At 38.4% G+C, this 16077-nt stretch overlaps 1 protein-coding gene and 1 pseudogene across 2 annotated transcripts; both read right to left on the bottom strand.

Moving 5' to 3' along the window:
* Positions 1–1407: 1407 nt before the first annotated feature.
* Positions 1408–15598, bottom strand: CENPL (centromere protein L). Of its 2 annotated transcripts, none has more exons than XM_044267384.1 (5): positions 15512–15598; positions 13045–13221; positions 9921–10172; positions 5553–6095; positions 1408–3378 (listed from the first exon to the last, which is right to left on the bottom strand). In XM_044267384.1, the coding sequence occupies exons 2-5, from the start codon at positions 13216–13218 to the stop codon at positions 3307–3309; spliced, it is 1041 nt and encodes a 346-aa protein (XP_044123319.1). In that variant the 5' UTR covers positions 13219–13221; positions 15512–15598; the 3' UTR covers positions 1408–3306. The 2 variants fall into 2 exon arrangements, with proteins under 2 accessions (XP_044123319.1, XP_044123320.1); XM_044267385.1 differs by having other exon boundaries at positions 1408–3181.
* On the bottom strand, positions 10507–10607 carry LOC122918926 (annotated as a pseudogene).
* Positions 15599–16077: the final 479 nt, after the last annotated feature.

Genomic DNA, 16077 nt, shown 5'->3' with positions numbered 1-16077 from the left:
TGCTCTTCTTTTCCTAAGATATAGCTGACAATATAAAATCAAAATACTAGGATTTAAAAATACTAAAAATAACTCTTTGGTGATTATGACATGAATTAAACATAGTTAGGTTTATTTATTTTTAGTTTTTAAGGATTACTTTTTCTTTTTGATCCAATTTTGTTTCTAACTATATAAAACACCTACATGGTTCTAAACTCTAAACAAGGAACAATCAAGTAAGTTTTAAATTTCATTCCTGCTCCCTTTACCCCAGTTTCTTCCTTCCCCCTAATAAGTAACATTATTATTGCTTTTGATTTATCCTCTCATTGTTTTTTGGAAACATAAAGGAAATACACACAAACTCATATTTTACCCATTTCTTCTATATAAGAGAGCATACTGTATATACACTGTCCGCATACTCTTCCAACAATGCCTCTTAGAGATCAAGATCACTCCATGGCAGTATCAGATTATCTTCCTCAAACCTTTTTATAGTTAGATAGTGGTATTTCACTGGGCAGCTACACCATAATTTATTCAAACAATCTCCCTTTGATAGGCATTTGGAATTTTTTTTAGTCTTGCTATTACAAATACTATTGCAATAGATAGCCTTGTACAGGCTTCATTTATGTTTTGCCAGTGAGTTTTGGGGATAGAACGCTAGAAGTGGGACTGCTGGTTAAAGGGTAAATCCCACATAATTTTGCTAGATATTAATTTCTCCGTAGCAGTTGTACCATTTCAAACAATCTTTTAACTGTTTTTCCTTTCACTCTCGTCCACCTATAACTCATTCTCCCTCATATCTTATAAAACATATGTTAGATAATATTACTCTCCTGCTTAAAACTTCAATGATTTCCCATTGCATTTAGAATAAAATCCAATTTCTTCACAGTTATCTACGAAAACTTAGATGATGTAGATACTGCCTCTTTCTATCAGGATTAGGTTTGGCTCTGAGCAAGAGACCCAAAATAGCAACAGCTTATACAAGATAAAAGTTTACTTCCCTGGGGTAGTGGATGGCTGTAGCTTAAGCACAGACCCTTGCCTTCAGCTCACATCATGGTCTCAGGATTGTGAGATCAAGTCCTGTGTCGGGCTCCGTGCTGGAGGTAGAGACTGCTTAAGACTCACTCTCTCTACCCCCCTGCCCCTACAACCTTCCCTCTCTTAGGAAAAAAAAGTTTACTTCCCCGACACATAAGTCTAGAGGAAGACTACCCAGGGGTCGCAATGGGGTTCAGCTTTAAGAAGTCCCTGAAGCAGGGCGCCTGGGTGGCTCAGTGGGTTAAAGCCTCTACCTTCCGCTCAGGTCCTGACGAGCCCCTCATTGGGCTCTCTGCTCAGCGGGGAGCCTGCTTCCTTCTCTCTATGCCTGCCTCTTTGCCTACTTGTGATCTCTGTCTGTCAAATAAATAAATATCTAAAAAAAAAGTCTCTGAAGCACAAACTCTTTTCAGACCATGCTCCACCCCCCTATGATCTAACCTGCATCCCCGTGACCACAAAGAATGGCTAGAATTCTAGTCACCTATAGTCATTATAGGTGTTCCAAGCAGAAAAGATGGAAGAATAATTAAAAGGCAAAGGGTACATGCCCACTGTTTTTTAAGGAAGATTTCCTGGAGGCTCTACATGATCCTTCCATTTATAGACCATGGGTCAGAACTTAAGTCATATGACTACACCTAGCTCTGAGAAAGGCCGGAAAAGGTCATCTTTATTCTAGACAGCCACATGCCAAGTCAAAAATTGGAAGACATAGTCAGTGGAATAAGTCTCTGTTGAACAATTTCTTCACTTTCATCTACTTCTACTCCACCCTTACTCTGCTCAAGACACACACAGACTTCCTTTGTTCCTCAAATGAGCCAAGTTCTTAGCCATCTCAAGGCCTATGCTCTTGCCATTTCACCTGCCTAGCACATTCTTCCACACACCTTCCCACAGCTGGTTCCCTCTCACCACTCAGGACTCAGCTCAAATGTCACTTCCGCAGAGAGACCTTGGACAACGGTATAAAACGTCACCCCTTTCCGTAATGTACTGCCTTATTTTCTTTATAACATTTATCTCAACTGAAATTATTTTTACCTTCCTCCACTAGAATATAATTTCCACATGACAGGGATACTTTCTGTCTTCATTGCTATACCCCTGTTGCTCAATACAATTTCAAGTACAACACAGGAGCTTAATATTAGTTAAATGAAAATGACTGTCTGACTCCAAAGCCCATGTTTTTTCCACTATCCCTGCTATTCACAGTGTATGTGAAATAATACCCCAATCCAGAAGTTAACCTTTGTTTTTAGAATGACAGCCTACTAAAGTTATTTTCTTTCAAACAAATTTTAAAAAACATCATTTGCAAAGTAAAACAAAATCTTCCTATGCTCAATAAATTAAAATTTAGAGACATAGATATAGCAAGTTGGGCAAGTCTCCCAGGTTGCTCGAATTCATAGTTTGCATCTATAAAACAGAAGAGCTGGTTAAAATGCGTTCACTTAACCTGCAGATATTTACTAAGTACTGTGCTAAAGCAAGATTAGGGACATGAAAGTTAAGATAATTTCTGCCCGCAAGAGACTCATGGTTGCCTCTGATTCCATATGATTGTTGGCTTGTAACATTTGTGCTAGAGAAAAAGACTACAATTCTTGTTCTTGAGACATTCAAGACCTGTCACCAAGACACTGATACACACTGCTTCATTTTAAAAGTAAATATTTAATTCAACATTGCAATAAGAATTGAACAGTATTAAAAACAGAAGCATATTAGTGGCTTTAAAAAGTGTATGTTAATCTCCAGTTTCCTTTGGAGATTTTAATTGCCAGCTCTCTACAATGAAATGATACTAAGAAAATGTCTTTAGAAGACAGAAATTCTCTTTGGATCCAATTCTAAAATGCTTAAAAGGAACTGACGGCTTTAAAGATCCAAATCAGAAATAATATTAGAGATACCTCATTTGAATCCTAAAAATTTGATGTAATAAACATTACATATTTTTTAGAAAGATGGTCCAAGAAAATAACAACTCAGCATTTTCTAGACACTGGCATCCCAGATCATCATGACTATTATGGAGCACCTGGCTGTGATTCATTCACTACCACGTTCTTTTTTCTTCTAGATCCTTCTTGAATTCCATTCCATCTGGGCAATTCCAAAGGCACTGAGAGGAAAACAGATGCAGAGACAGATGCTTATTTCTCCTGCGGGGCCTCTCAGAATAGCAATTAGGCAAATAATCAGTGAGGAAAAAGCATATAATCCATCATTTATAGTCCCCACAAGACTTTAATCAATTTGAAAAATTGCCAGTTCTGTCAAATATGCCAAGACTCCAATAAGGTATTTATGACACAGAATCTGAAAAAAAAACAAAAAACAAAAAACAAAACACACACACACACACAAAAAAAAAACAGATACTTAAAATCAGAATTATGATAACAAAGCAGTTTGATATTCGATAAATATTCCAGGCTTAAATTCCACATCTGGAAGCTAAGATAAACCCAAACCACTGCTGCTCTAAGTCAAATAAATTTTGATCTATTTAATGAAGACTAGTAACTTTAATAAATACACAAGTATTAGTCAGTGGTGCTTAGAAATAACTAAAATTCTTAATTTTTTCTGATTTCCACAGATGGGCTAACTATGTATATAAGGAATAAGGAGAGGAAGGGGGTATCCCTGAACCCCTTGGATTTCTATGCAAAATAAGTATGTACATTTTCTACAAAGAGGTTCTATACCTTCCTTCTTTTCAAAGGGATATATGATTCCAAAAGTACCTTGTAGAAACTAAGCAGATAGCAGAAACCTGGTTAATACACTAATTTCAAACTTTTGAGAGGCAGTACACTGTTGCAGTTAAAGGCATAAGCTCAGATGACTGGGCTCAAATTCAAACTCCCTTATTAGCTATTTGATCTTGGGGAACCTACTAATCCTCTGTGCTAGTTTCTCTTCACAACATATCTCAATAGGTTGTTGTGAAAAACTGAATGAGACGGTATATACAAAATGCTTTGTAATGCCTGGCACCATTACTGCTTAATAAAAGTTCACTATCAAAAAAAATGTTTAAATGTTAGCTATCACCATGGCATTATATGAAGGTAGGAGCCAGTCACCATCTTAAATCATTAAGAGAGGCTCTTAGTGGGGCGCCTGGGTGGCTCAGTAGGATAAGCGTCTGACTTGATTTTGGCTCAGGTCATGATCTCGGGGTTGTGGGATCGAGCCTGGCGTCAAGCCCTAAACTGGGCTCCACACTCAGCATGGAGTCTGCTTATCCCCCTCTCTTTGCTCTCCCCTCCCACTCACTTGCTCTATCCCTAAAATAAATAAAATTTAAAAAAATTTAAAAAAGGATCTCTTATCTGGTCTATATTACACCAGATAAAATCAATGTGTTTAAGAACCATCTTTATATTCATAATAATACATTATATGAAGCAGTTTTTATAGAGTGGGCATATGACCACAAAATCTTAAATACACAAGGACTTCATGAACACTGAATTCTGAGGTGCTAAAATGGAATTATTTTCCTTTTATAATACCAAATTAAACAAGGTATGGTATAATCTTTCAAATGTTTCACTGAAAACCAAAGAAATAAACTTAACGTCATGACCCAGTACAAGCAATGTATATACCCTTACTATATATGATACAGTCATTTTTATATTTTCTATTACATATCTTTCTTTTGTTTTTTAAAGCTGGTCTCTTCCCATTAAAATTATTTTCCAACTTACTATTGCAATAGGACCTTCAATTAGAAAAACACTAATACAGTGTTTATAGAGTATGAGCTTTTTGGAACCTAAGAGATAAGCATTCAAATACTGACTCCTCCTCTGACTAAGCTATTCTGCTGGTGTCACTTTCACCTAACTTGGCCTGTTCCCTTGTTTTAAAAATAAAATGTGGATAAAAACATCTACTACAGGGTTGTTCTAAAGATTAAAATTAAGATATATTAAACTCCTAGCACAGTCACAAGTTCAATATTCACTGTTTACTATGGCTACATTTTAAAACATTTTAAATATATTAATATATTTTATTATATTTAGGTGCCTACTCTCAGTTTATTTCTGATATTTCCTCTAGTAAGTAGTTCATGGAGAGTAACACAATGTCAATTATTTCCTTCCTAGAGAGAGAAAATCCTAGATAACATCTTAGTTATGTATTTCTGGCTACAATTTTCTGATCTCACATACAAAATCCTCTGTTGCTCTGATAATTATTTCCAAGTTTGACAAAACAATTTTTAATATTTCAAAATTACTACAGAATAATTCCTATTATTACCAAAGTCTGTAGCTCACAGCATATAGTATTCTCCCATTATAAAGCTATACCTAGAGACTGAAGACTTTCTAGTAAATCATTTATAAAGCATAAAATATCCTACTGTCTCGAATTAGCATTCAAATGTGTTTCTTCAATGTAGCAAATGCATACTTTTTAAAAGCTACGTAATCAGGAAAAATTACTTAATTAGACTTGTTCAAACTAACCTTTATTTTTCCATCAGTATGTGCTGAAGCTACAGATGTAGAAACACGGACCAATCTTGTGGCTGATAAATGAATCTTGAAATGCCTATGGAAATGTGAATAAAGGCAGTCCATAAATAAGTCAACTTCTTCCTGAGTAACTTCCCCAGGGGTTTTGTGGACACTGTCCCACAAAGCTTTTGCATCCTCTGGATGTATGGCGTAAGAAATGTCCAGACTTTGAGGGCTACAGGGTACAGACCAAAGAAATTCGGTAGCAGCCATATATTGGTCCATTTTGCATGCAGTCCACATAGCAGCCATCCAGGAAAGATTAAAAGCATTGATTGCTAAGGGACTGAAATAACAATCGAAAGTTTTCTGAAACCACGTTCCTACTATGGCTGTATTTGTCTCTGCTCCATTTGCGAGGAATAAGGGTACACAGGTGAAATCTTCTGAAACAGTCTCTAGAAGACTGTCTCCAAATATACAGCAGAACCAACCAGTCCACAACACTTTATGTTCTCTGTTCTCAGATGGCAATTGAGATTTTGACAGAATCTACAAAGAAAAAAAAAAAGGTTCATTAAATTCAAAAGTACACTTACTCCAAATTACATCTTCTCAAAATTAGTACATTTAAAAATAAGATATGTTGTACTGCTTGCCAAAAAAAACACAAAGGAAATAATCTGCCTAATCATCATTAGGCTTTATCAAGTTAATTGACATTCCTCCTAATATTCTTATTAGGACATGGTATATGGATGGCAAGATCTTGGTGCAGCCAAAATGCAAAATATGGAATGCCAATATAGTGTAACCAAGTACACTATCCTGAAAAAAAAGAAATCTCAAAATCTCAACTTCAGAAGGGACTATAAAAAGTCACCAAATCCAACATGCTTGAATTCTTCCATAAGGGAAGAATTCAGGATTTCCCAAGGCAGCTCTATCAACTTAAAAATGTTCTTTCGTTGGTTAGGCCCACAGTTTCCATCCGTAGGTCCTGTTTTCTTCCTTATGTGCATGTAGAACAAATCAAATCTAATTTCTCTTCTACAGTCAAATATTTGATGATCTGTATCATATGTAATGTCAAGTTCAACATCTCTAGTTTCTTAACTATTCCTCCTATGACATACACGTTATCCTGGTCACTCTGAAATTCTTCGGCATGGGAGTCATTCATAAGTGAATATAACCACTTCAAAAGGATCTGATTAAAGTACTGTTACCATCTTTAACCTAGATTTTACTACTATAAATATAATCTTAGATTCAGTAGTGTTCTCATTTTTAATTGACAGCTTTATATAAATTATCCCTATTCATTTTTACTATGAATAGGTAAATCTTAGGGCACCAGGGTGGCTCAGTCAATTAAGCAGACAACTCTCAATTTCAGCTCAGATCATGATCTCAGGGTCCTGAGAATGAGCCCCACATCAGTGCTCAGCAGGGAGTCTGCTTGAGACTCTCTTCCTTTCCCCTCTGCCCCTAAACCTTTAAAAAAAAAAAAAAAAGTAAACCTCCCCTAATATAGAGAGGCGGTATATTTACTCCTATTAAAATTTTAATCTCTTTCAATTTGACCCATTGTGCCAATCCATTCAGATTTTTTAGAATCCTGATTATGTTTCCCGGCAGACTAACATTACAAACTTCAAATCTCTAAACTACAGGACAAATGTACCTTCCAGATACTGAAAGTTTTAAAGTCTGACCAGGATAAAGTGAAGATCACAGCCCAGTTTCCTATCCCTTTAGAGATAATCATTTTAACAACTACTTTTAGCATATTTCTCCTTCTTGTTCAAGAGAGTGTAAGAGACCCAAAAGCTTTGAAGCCCAGATAGGTCTACCGCACTTTCATAATCTAAAAGTTCTATAACACTATGAAGAAATGAGATTTACTTCGGTCACTATTAGGACACTCTACTAACAGCTCAAGTGGTCATGTCTATTCCTGAAAGAATATTTGCCTGTTGACATGCAAATCACATCCCTTCTCTGGGCATTTGACAAAGACTGCTAACTATCTACCCGGTACCTACTTTTCCTTCCACAATAAAACTGTGCTTTTAATGAGGTGGCAAAGTACCCACTAAAAAAAGAAAAAATTCCTAGTCTGCCTTCCAACTGGGATGTAAAGAGAAGTTGTTGGGTCTTAGAGTCTCATTAAAGGTTTACTCAGTGACAGGCACTCTCTTTGCCCTCTTACTTCCTTGGAACTTGCAGACAATATTTAGAGTTTCAGGAGCCAAGTCAGACTACACGCAACCTTATGGAGAGAAGCCATGCACCAAGGATGAGAGAGAAGGCAGAAGGAGCCTAGATTATCCATTCATAAAGGATATGCCAGCTTTGAACACCTTACCTCCACTTTTTTTGTAAGACAAATAAGGCTCTATCTATTAAACCTCAAGACAGACATTTCATTCACAGTTATTTAGGCTTTTTATTTTATGCAGCTAAACCTAAACCTAGGAATCTTAAAGATCCTTGTCAATATCATGACCTACAGCAGGGGTCAGCAAATTTTTTCTGTAGAAGTAGGATAGCAAATATTTTAGGCTTTGCAAGACATATTGTCTCTGTAGCAAATACTCAAACGTGCTGTTTGAGCACAAAAGCAGCCGCAGACAGTATGTAAACAATGAGAGGAGCACCGTTCCAAAAAAACCTTATTTAAAAACACAGCAACAAAAACAAAAACAAGTAACATGTCAGATTTGGCCTGTAGGCCATAGTTTGCTGATCTACACAAATAAGCAAAATTAGGCCTTTTTGATTATTTCAGAATTTAATTTATAATGACTAAGATGAGTTCACTCAAGAAACAGAAGTAGCAAGCATGAATAATAAATCCAGTTTCTTAATCAATCCAAAGATAGTCCTACTACTTTTAAATACTACAAACAGGAACGTTACATTTCTTTTTTTTTTTTTTTTAAGATTTTATTTACTATTTACTTGACAGACAGAGATCACAAGTAGGCTGAGAGGCAGGAGCAGAGAGAGAGGGGGAAGCAGGCTCCCCGCTGAGCAGAGAGCCCGACATGGGGCTCGATCCCAGGACCCTGGAATCGTAACTTGAGCCGAAGACAGAGGCTTAACCCAGTAAGCCATCCACGCGTCCCAGAACGTTACATTTCTAAGAGTAACTTGGCATGATACATTACAATATACGATGATAGATTATATATGTATATATATATCTTATATATGTATATACATACACTTTTTTTTTTTTTTTTTTTTTTTTAGATTTTATTTATTTAACAGAGATCACAAGTAGGCAGAAAGGCAGGCAGAAAGAGGAGGAAGCAGGCTCCCCGCCGAGCGGAGAGCCCGATGCGGGGCTCGATCCCAGGACCCTGGGATCATGACCTGAGCCGAAGGCAGAGGCTTTAACCCACTGAGCCACCCAGCTAAAATTCCACTTCTAGGAATTTAATCCAGATTTATGCAGGTTTCCTTACAAACATGTAGTATTCTTAATGACATGAGTAATTATAATATTATTATTAATTTTTTTTTTTTTAAAAAGGCCATATGCAGGGATGCCTGGGTGGCTCAGTTGGTTAAGCAGCTGCCTTCGGCTCAGGTCATGATCCCAGCATCCTGGGATTGAGTCCCACATTGGGCTCCTTGCTCGGTGGGGAGCCTGCTTCTCCCTCTGCCTCTGCCTGCCTCTCTGTCTGCCTGTGCTCGCTCGCTCTCTTTCCCTCTATCCCTGACAAATAAATAAATAAAATCTTTAAAAAAAAAATAAAAAAAATTAAAAGGCCATATGCAAAGGTGTGGACAATATAATCCAAATTTTAATAGATTCAGATAGCCACACAGACATATCTATGTTCGTGAGAGATACTGACCTATAGTTTTAGTAATCTTCATGTAGTTTTAGTATTGGGTAATGCTGGCCTCACAGAATGAGTTAATCTCATTCTATTCTCTGAAGAGACTGTAGAGACTATAAAGAACTGAAATAATTCCTTCCTTAAATGTTTGGCAGAATTCACCAGTGAATCCATCTGGGCCTGATGCTTTCTACTTTGAAAAGTATTGACTCAATTTTTTAATAAATAGAGGCTTACTTGGATTGTCTATTGTCAGATGTATACCAAAATGTTAAACTGTGGTTTTCAATTTTTTTTATATTTTTATGTATTTTATGATAAACATGACTATAATGTAATTGGAAAAAAACTCAAATTGGCCATATCTAATTACTGTAATTTGGTCAAACGAGACGTAAGATGGGTTATAAATCACAAGCTTAAGTTTTTTTTTTTTAATGTAAGAAAATACCACAATTTCTAAACCAGGACAGTGCAGATTCTTTCCCCCTGGGAAGCAAAGATTGATTATATAACATACCTGGACAAGAAAGGCTTCAGAGTCTCTTTGTGTTCCTTTCATTCCTAGGAGAGTGGAGAAAGTCACTTTGATGTTGAAGTCTTCTCCCACTTCCACAGCAAGCCCTTTTTGCTTCTCAGCAGCAATAAATGCACTCAGAAGTCTAGAATACTCTTTGAGATTAGTATAGGAGAATTTATACAGGGGAGTTAAACTATATAAAGTCCATTGTTTATGCAGAAGGAATGCAACTTTTTGAGGATCATTATCTTCCTACAGAAAAAAAAAAATCAAGACAAAAGAAGTTTAAATTCTCATTTACTAATATTTCCTAATTCTTAATCACAGTATTTTAAATATTTAATACCAATCCATTACTGGGTACCTAATCTTTACACTCCAGCCAAAACAGAGTTTGCAGGACTCTGAAGATCTCTAACAAGCCTTTTCATTTGCTGTATCTTCACTTTGGAATATTCTTCCCACATGCATTCATATGGCATGTTCCTTTCCTTCACTCAGGTCTGTCCAATGTCACTCAAGAGGCCATCCTATCTAATTTTGTCTCACTCCAATTTTGTCACTTTACAGATGCTTTTTTTTTTTTTTAAATATGGAATGCTTCATGAATTTGCACGTCATTCGTGTGCAGGGGCCATGCTAATTTCTGTATCGTTCCAATTTTTTTTTAAGATTTTATTTATTTACTTGACAGACAGAGATCACAATCAGGCAGAAAGGCAGGCAGAGAGAGAGGAGGAAGCAGGTTCCCTGCTGAGCAGAGCCAGATGTGGGACTTGATTCCAGGACTTTGGGATCACGACCCGAGCCGAAGGCAGAGGCTCTAACCCACTGAGCCACCCAGGTGCCCCTATCGTTCCAATTTTAGTGTATGTGCTGCTGAAGCAAGCACACTTTCTACCTCCTTAACCCCCCCTTTTTTTTTTCCACAGCATTTATTACTATACGACATGATATGTTTACTGGATTTTTATTGTTTGATTCCTTACTAGAGCATGAGTATGATAAGAACAGGCATTTTGCCTATTTTACTAGACATTATATCTCTATCCTCTAGAACACCTGCTCAATAAATATTTATTGGATGAACATTTATGTTTCACCTTTAGAAATTTAAAATTATAGATTTTCAAAATAGTAACTATTCCTGGAACATTTGATTAGTTTTAATTATGTAATTTTCTTAAATATTTGACAGTAAATCCACTCTGCGACACAATGTCAAATTCAGCAGATTAAATAAAAAGATACTTCGGAGCATTTCTACCATGCTCTATTAGAATCACGGGTACCATCAAAAACAAAAACACTTCCTTCCTATTGGCCCTATGGCATTATTGAGGGTCTTCACATACATCCCCATACAGGTTCCTACTTTGATCCTAAATTGAAATTTTCTATAAAATCCACACTTTCTGACATAGTCTTACAGCTCCAACTATCTTTTGGAACTTTCATTGCAGTTGTCTACTTGATAAAAATATTTCTTCGGACTAGAGTGTTCATGGAAACTTTTATAAAACTTATATAAAAAGCTATAAACTTTTTTCTTGTTATGATCAAAAGGTATGGGGAAACTACTTATTTTGCAGTGATAAGGAAATGAATTGAACGTTCCAATCTTTATTTTATATACAATTTCTATTTTATGGTTAGGGACCATCACTTTCATTACCAGCACTAGTAATTTAAGAAACTTTTCAGAAAGAAGCAAAAATTTTCCCATTATCTCAAGAGATATGAGGCATATAACATGGAGAAGAAAATAAGACTCCAGGGAGGATGTGGGTGACTGATCAGCCAGACTCCTTGCTATGTTCCTCAAAACCACACACCAAACCCACACTGACTAGGGTTTTATTTCCTGTTCCAGTGAAATCACAAATTACTAATGTTATAAATGTTCAGAGTTGTTTATGAATAATCAAAACAGAGAATGTTGCTGTAGACAAACTGGAGACAATATAAACACCAAAATAATTTAGTAATGATTTAGAAAAATTTGAAAAACAAAAATTAAGTCTAATAAATTAATAAGTGGAGGAGAAATAAGAAGCGTTTACAATAGAATGCCAAAGGCTGGTTGGTAAATAATGCAGCAAATGGGAGTTGGAAAATCATGATACTGTGACCATAATGATAAAGACAGAATCAGACAAATACTATCGATGGATGTTAAGTATGAGGGGAAATTTAGAGAGGAACAGAATATTTACATTATCCTAAAGTGTCTCCCAGACTGCTTATCAGATGCAGAGATGAATAAAACAGTAATTACTGAGCAACACCTTGACAGGATGATCAAAACTGACATCACCTCTGTGCTACCAGATGTTATTCCCCAAGAAGGACACGACAGCCCCTATGCTGCATTCCAGCCAATGTGTGGCTTCAATCTAACCACGAGGAAACATCAGACAAATACAAAATGAAGAATATTCAATTTAAAAAGGAAAAGGGAGGAAACTACATTCTTCAAAATGTCAATGTCATAAAAAATACAGAAATACTGTGGAAATGCTCCAGATTAAAGGAAGTTAAAAGACATAACAGAGGTGGTACTGATAGTGTGAATAATTGTTTTTTCTCATTTTATTACCTGAGAGATTAAAAAGATACTAAAAAATACTATTAAAAAGTAACAAAAGTCGGGGCTCCTGGGTGGCTCAGTGGGTTAAAGCCTCTGCCTTCGGCTCGGGTCATGGGCCCAGGGTCCTGGGATCGAGCCCTGCATCGGGCTCCCTGCTCAGCGGGGAGCCTGCTTCCTCCTCTCTCTGTCTCTGCCTGCCTCTCTGCCCACTTGTCTGTCAAATAAATAAATCTTTTTTTTTTAAAGGTTTTATTTATTTATTTGACAGAGATCACAAGTAGGCAGAGAGGCAGGCAGAGAGAGAGAGGGAAGCAGGCTCCCCACCAAGCTGAGAGCCCAACGAGGGACTCGATCCCAGGACCCTGAGATCACGACCCAAGTCGAAGGCGGTGGCCCAACCCACTGAGCCACCCAGGCATCCCATAAATAAATAAAATCTTAAAAAAAAAAAAAAAAAAAGTAACAAAAGTCAAAACGTTTTGCTCACAGATTTTCTCAATTATTGAGTAACATGAAGGAATACAAAAGGCATACCTGTAATTGGGAACACTGAGGAATTTTCCTTCGAGGTGGTGTTGGGATAAATGAAGTCTGCTTCCTGACTGATTCTAATCGTTTCTGCAAAGGGGTGGCACCTATAAAGTAATCTTTAAGCCTTGAGGATGCACTGTGCCTAGGAGTCGATCCTGGTGTATCATAAGAATCCATGATCTACATAAAAAGAAATAAAACCAGAACTCTGAACACTAAAAAGTTAATTCAGGCTCACAGCTTCACTGATTCTTCTTCTCCTTGCTATAAAGTTCTTTCTTTCCCTTCCACTCCCTGCCCTCCTCCCCCACCCAGTTTTGACTTTTTAACCAAGTTCTCATTGGCTATAGACTATTTTTAAGAATATCTTCCCAGGGGCGCCTGGGTGGCTCAGTGGGTTAAGCCTCTGCCTTCGGCTCAGGTCATGATCCCAGTGTCCTGGCATCAAGCCCCATATCGGGCTCCCTGCTCAGCAGGAAGCCTGCTTCTCCCTCTCCCACTCCCCCTGCTTGTATTCCCTCTCTTGCTGTGTCTCTGTCAAATACATAAATAAAATCTTAAAAAAAAAAAAAAAAAAGAATATCTTACCAATGCCTCAAACACAGAATGTTCAAAACTACATTCAACTCCCTCCCATTCTCCTCCCCAAATTAGCTGGTCCATTTTCAAATTCTTGTCAATTTTCTATGTTAAAATTCATTTAAAGTGGCTCTTGGGAGCGCCTGGGTGGCTCAGTGGGTTAAAGCCTCTGCTTTCGGCTCAGGTCATGATCCCACGATCCTGGGATCGAGCCCCACGTCGGGTTCTCTGCTCAGCAGGGAGCCTGCTTCCCCGTCTCTCTCTGCCTCTCTTCCTAATTGTGATCTCTCTCTGTCAAGTAAATAAATAAAATCTTTAAAAAAAAAAATTTTAAGTGGCTCTTGAACAGGTAGCCATTAAGCAGAATCTTTCGAGTTTTTCCTTCAGCAGTCTCTGTCATCCATTCCCAAAGCTACTTCTAGGTTCTTATGACCATATCTAAGGGTAATCCACTCTTCAGTAATGACACTTTATCATTAGTCGCCTGTGCAAAAAACTTCACAGTGATGAGAAAAATGCTACTTTTTGCTATTTAAGATCTCTCATAATACAGCTTGCCCTTATCCTACTCCTCCTAGGCGTAAACATATTCTTGTCTGCATGTTTTTGCCTATCAATTATGTTCCTTATCTGAAGTGTCCTTTTTCCATTCCACCTCCTTTAGGACCATGCTTGAATTTGATCTCTTTCCAAGTAGTAGGGTTTTATCAATCTTTTTTCCCCAGAAGTGTATATTATACGCTTCTGTCTGTATCAATAGCTCATTCCTGGAAGCATTGTGTATAGGGGCATGGCTGTGTGTGTATAGAATGAGGTCTCGGGGGTAAATATTTTTTAAAAGCCCAAAAACCCTCTGAGTTTCATGGTACCACATTATGTGATCTTATTATCTGGCACTATTCAGGTTCATTTTCTACTCCAGGAATTCTCAGCCCAAGATCTATGGACAAAATCCAACAACCCTAGGTTGTATGCAAAATGTCATATGCATGTGTATTTGGTGGAGGAAGGGCAAGAAGAAAGGTCCCACAGACAATTTTTGCAAAGGTTAAGAACTACTGCCCTAGGGGCACCTGGGTGGCTCAGTGGGTTAAAGCCTCTGCCTTCCGCTCAGGTCATGATCCCAGGGTCCTGGGATCGAGCCCCACATCGGGCTCTCTGCTCAGCAGGGAGCCTGCTTCCTCCTCTCTCTCTGCCTGCCTCTCTGCCTACTTGTGATCTCTGTCAAATAAATAAATAAAGTCTTTTTTTTTTTTAAAGATTTTATTTATTTATTTGAGAGAGAGTGAGAGAGAGCATGAGCGAGGAGAAGATCAGAGAGCGAAGCAGACTCCCCATGGAGCTGGGAGCCTGATGTGGGACTCGATCCCAGGACTCCGGGATCATGACCTGAGCTGAAGGCAGTTGTCCAACCAACTGAGCCACCCAGGCGTCCCAATAAATAAAATCTTAAAAAAAAAAAAAAAAAAAGAACCACTGCCCTAGAGAGATCATTACCCTACTACCCCCTTCGTGCCTGTCATGTTCGCCTCTGCTCCCTGACTTTTTTATTCAGCCTACAGCCAACTAAGAATGCTGCTCTCCTCCCATATGCCTGACCAAATGCAACCCATCCTGGAGGTTTCATGTCCTCAGAAGCTGGCCGTATCCAGAGTTATCACCAGCTCTTCTTGCACTTGTAGTTCATAACATACAGTTCCAACTTAATTGTTTTTCCTGTGGTAGACCCTGACTTAATTCACTTTTTACACTGTCACCAATACCCAAATCCGAGTGCCAAGCACGCAGCATGCAGCCATCTAAGCACACAAGTGTTGTAAAGAAAACGAGCACACTGCAGGGCAAAACGTAAAGTGTACTGCCGGTCCTGGACAAAGACAATGGGTCTTACCAATAAGATGCTGTGATGACGCTGTCACCCATTCCGGCTTCACGAATCATTCCTCAAGTCTGGTTCCAAAACTAGGTAGAAACTAAACCCCCATGAAGTTTAAAAAAAAAGTCGCCAAAACGGCAGCTGAGACAGAGTTCGGAAGGAATCCTTGGCCCCTTCAAATTCCCTCTCGCTCCACAATAACCGGTTCACCAGGGACACAAACTGTTCCCTCAGACGTCCGGCGACTTCACCCCAGGAGGGGCATTTCCACTGACCCAGCCACCAGCTCTGCGACCCTCGCTCCTGCGGAGTCGGCTTCTGCCAGAGAAGAGAAGGAATAAGGGGTAGCGGGTCCCAACTCGCCCCTCTCCACTTGAGCCCTTCAGAGGCCCAGCTAGCTCTGAAATCCCGCCTTTGAGAAGCTGCACCCCAGGGCTCAGCCGCCGCCTCTGTTTAAAATAGTTTCCCGTCTCGCTCTGCGGCCGGACGCCGGAAGTCTCCCTGGTACGGATTACACGTTAGTGAAGCGACTCCGGTCGCCATTTTAACTGAGGTCGAGCGACCTGACCGTAATCGTCAAC

The sequence above is a fragment of the Neovison vison genome, chromosome 10 (assembly GCF_020171115.1).
Source record: "Neovison vison isolate M4711 chromosome 10, ASM_NN_V1, whole genome shotgun sequence".
In the NCBI taxonomy this organism is placed as follows: Eukaryota; Metazoa; Chordata; class Mammalia; order Carnivora; family Mustelidae; genus Neogale; species Neogale vison.
This window is presented reverse-complemented; position numbering and strand designations above follow the sequence as displayed.

Bases quoted from the DNA above. Each gene is read 5' to 3' on its own strand.
- CENPL (XM_044267384.1), bottom strand. From the start codon at position 13,218: ATGGATTCTTATGATACACCAGGATCGACTCCTAGGCACAGTGCATCC. The intron at 6,096-9,920 runs GTATGTTATATA...TTTTCTTTGTAG, and splicing joins CTGAAGCCTTTCTTGTCCAG to ATTCTGTCAAAATCTCAATT. The intron at 3,379-5,552 runs GTTAGTTTGAAC...TTTTTTTTTCAG, and splicing joins ATACTGATGGAAAAATAAAG to ATTCTGTGTCATAAATACCT.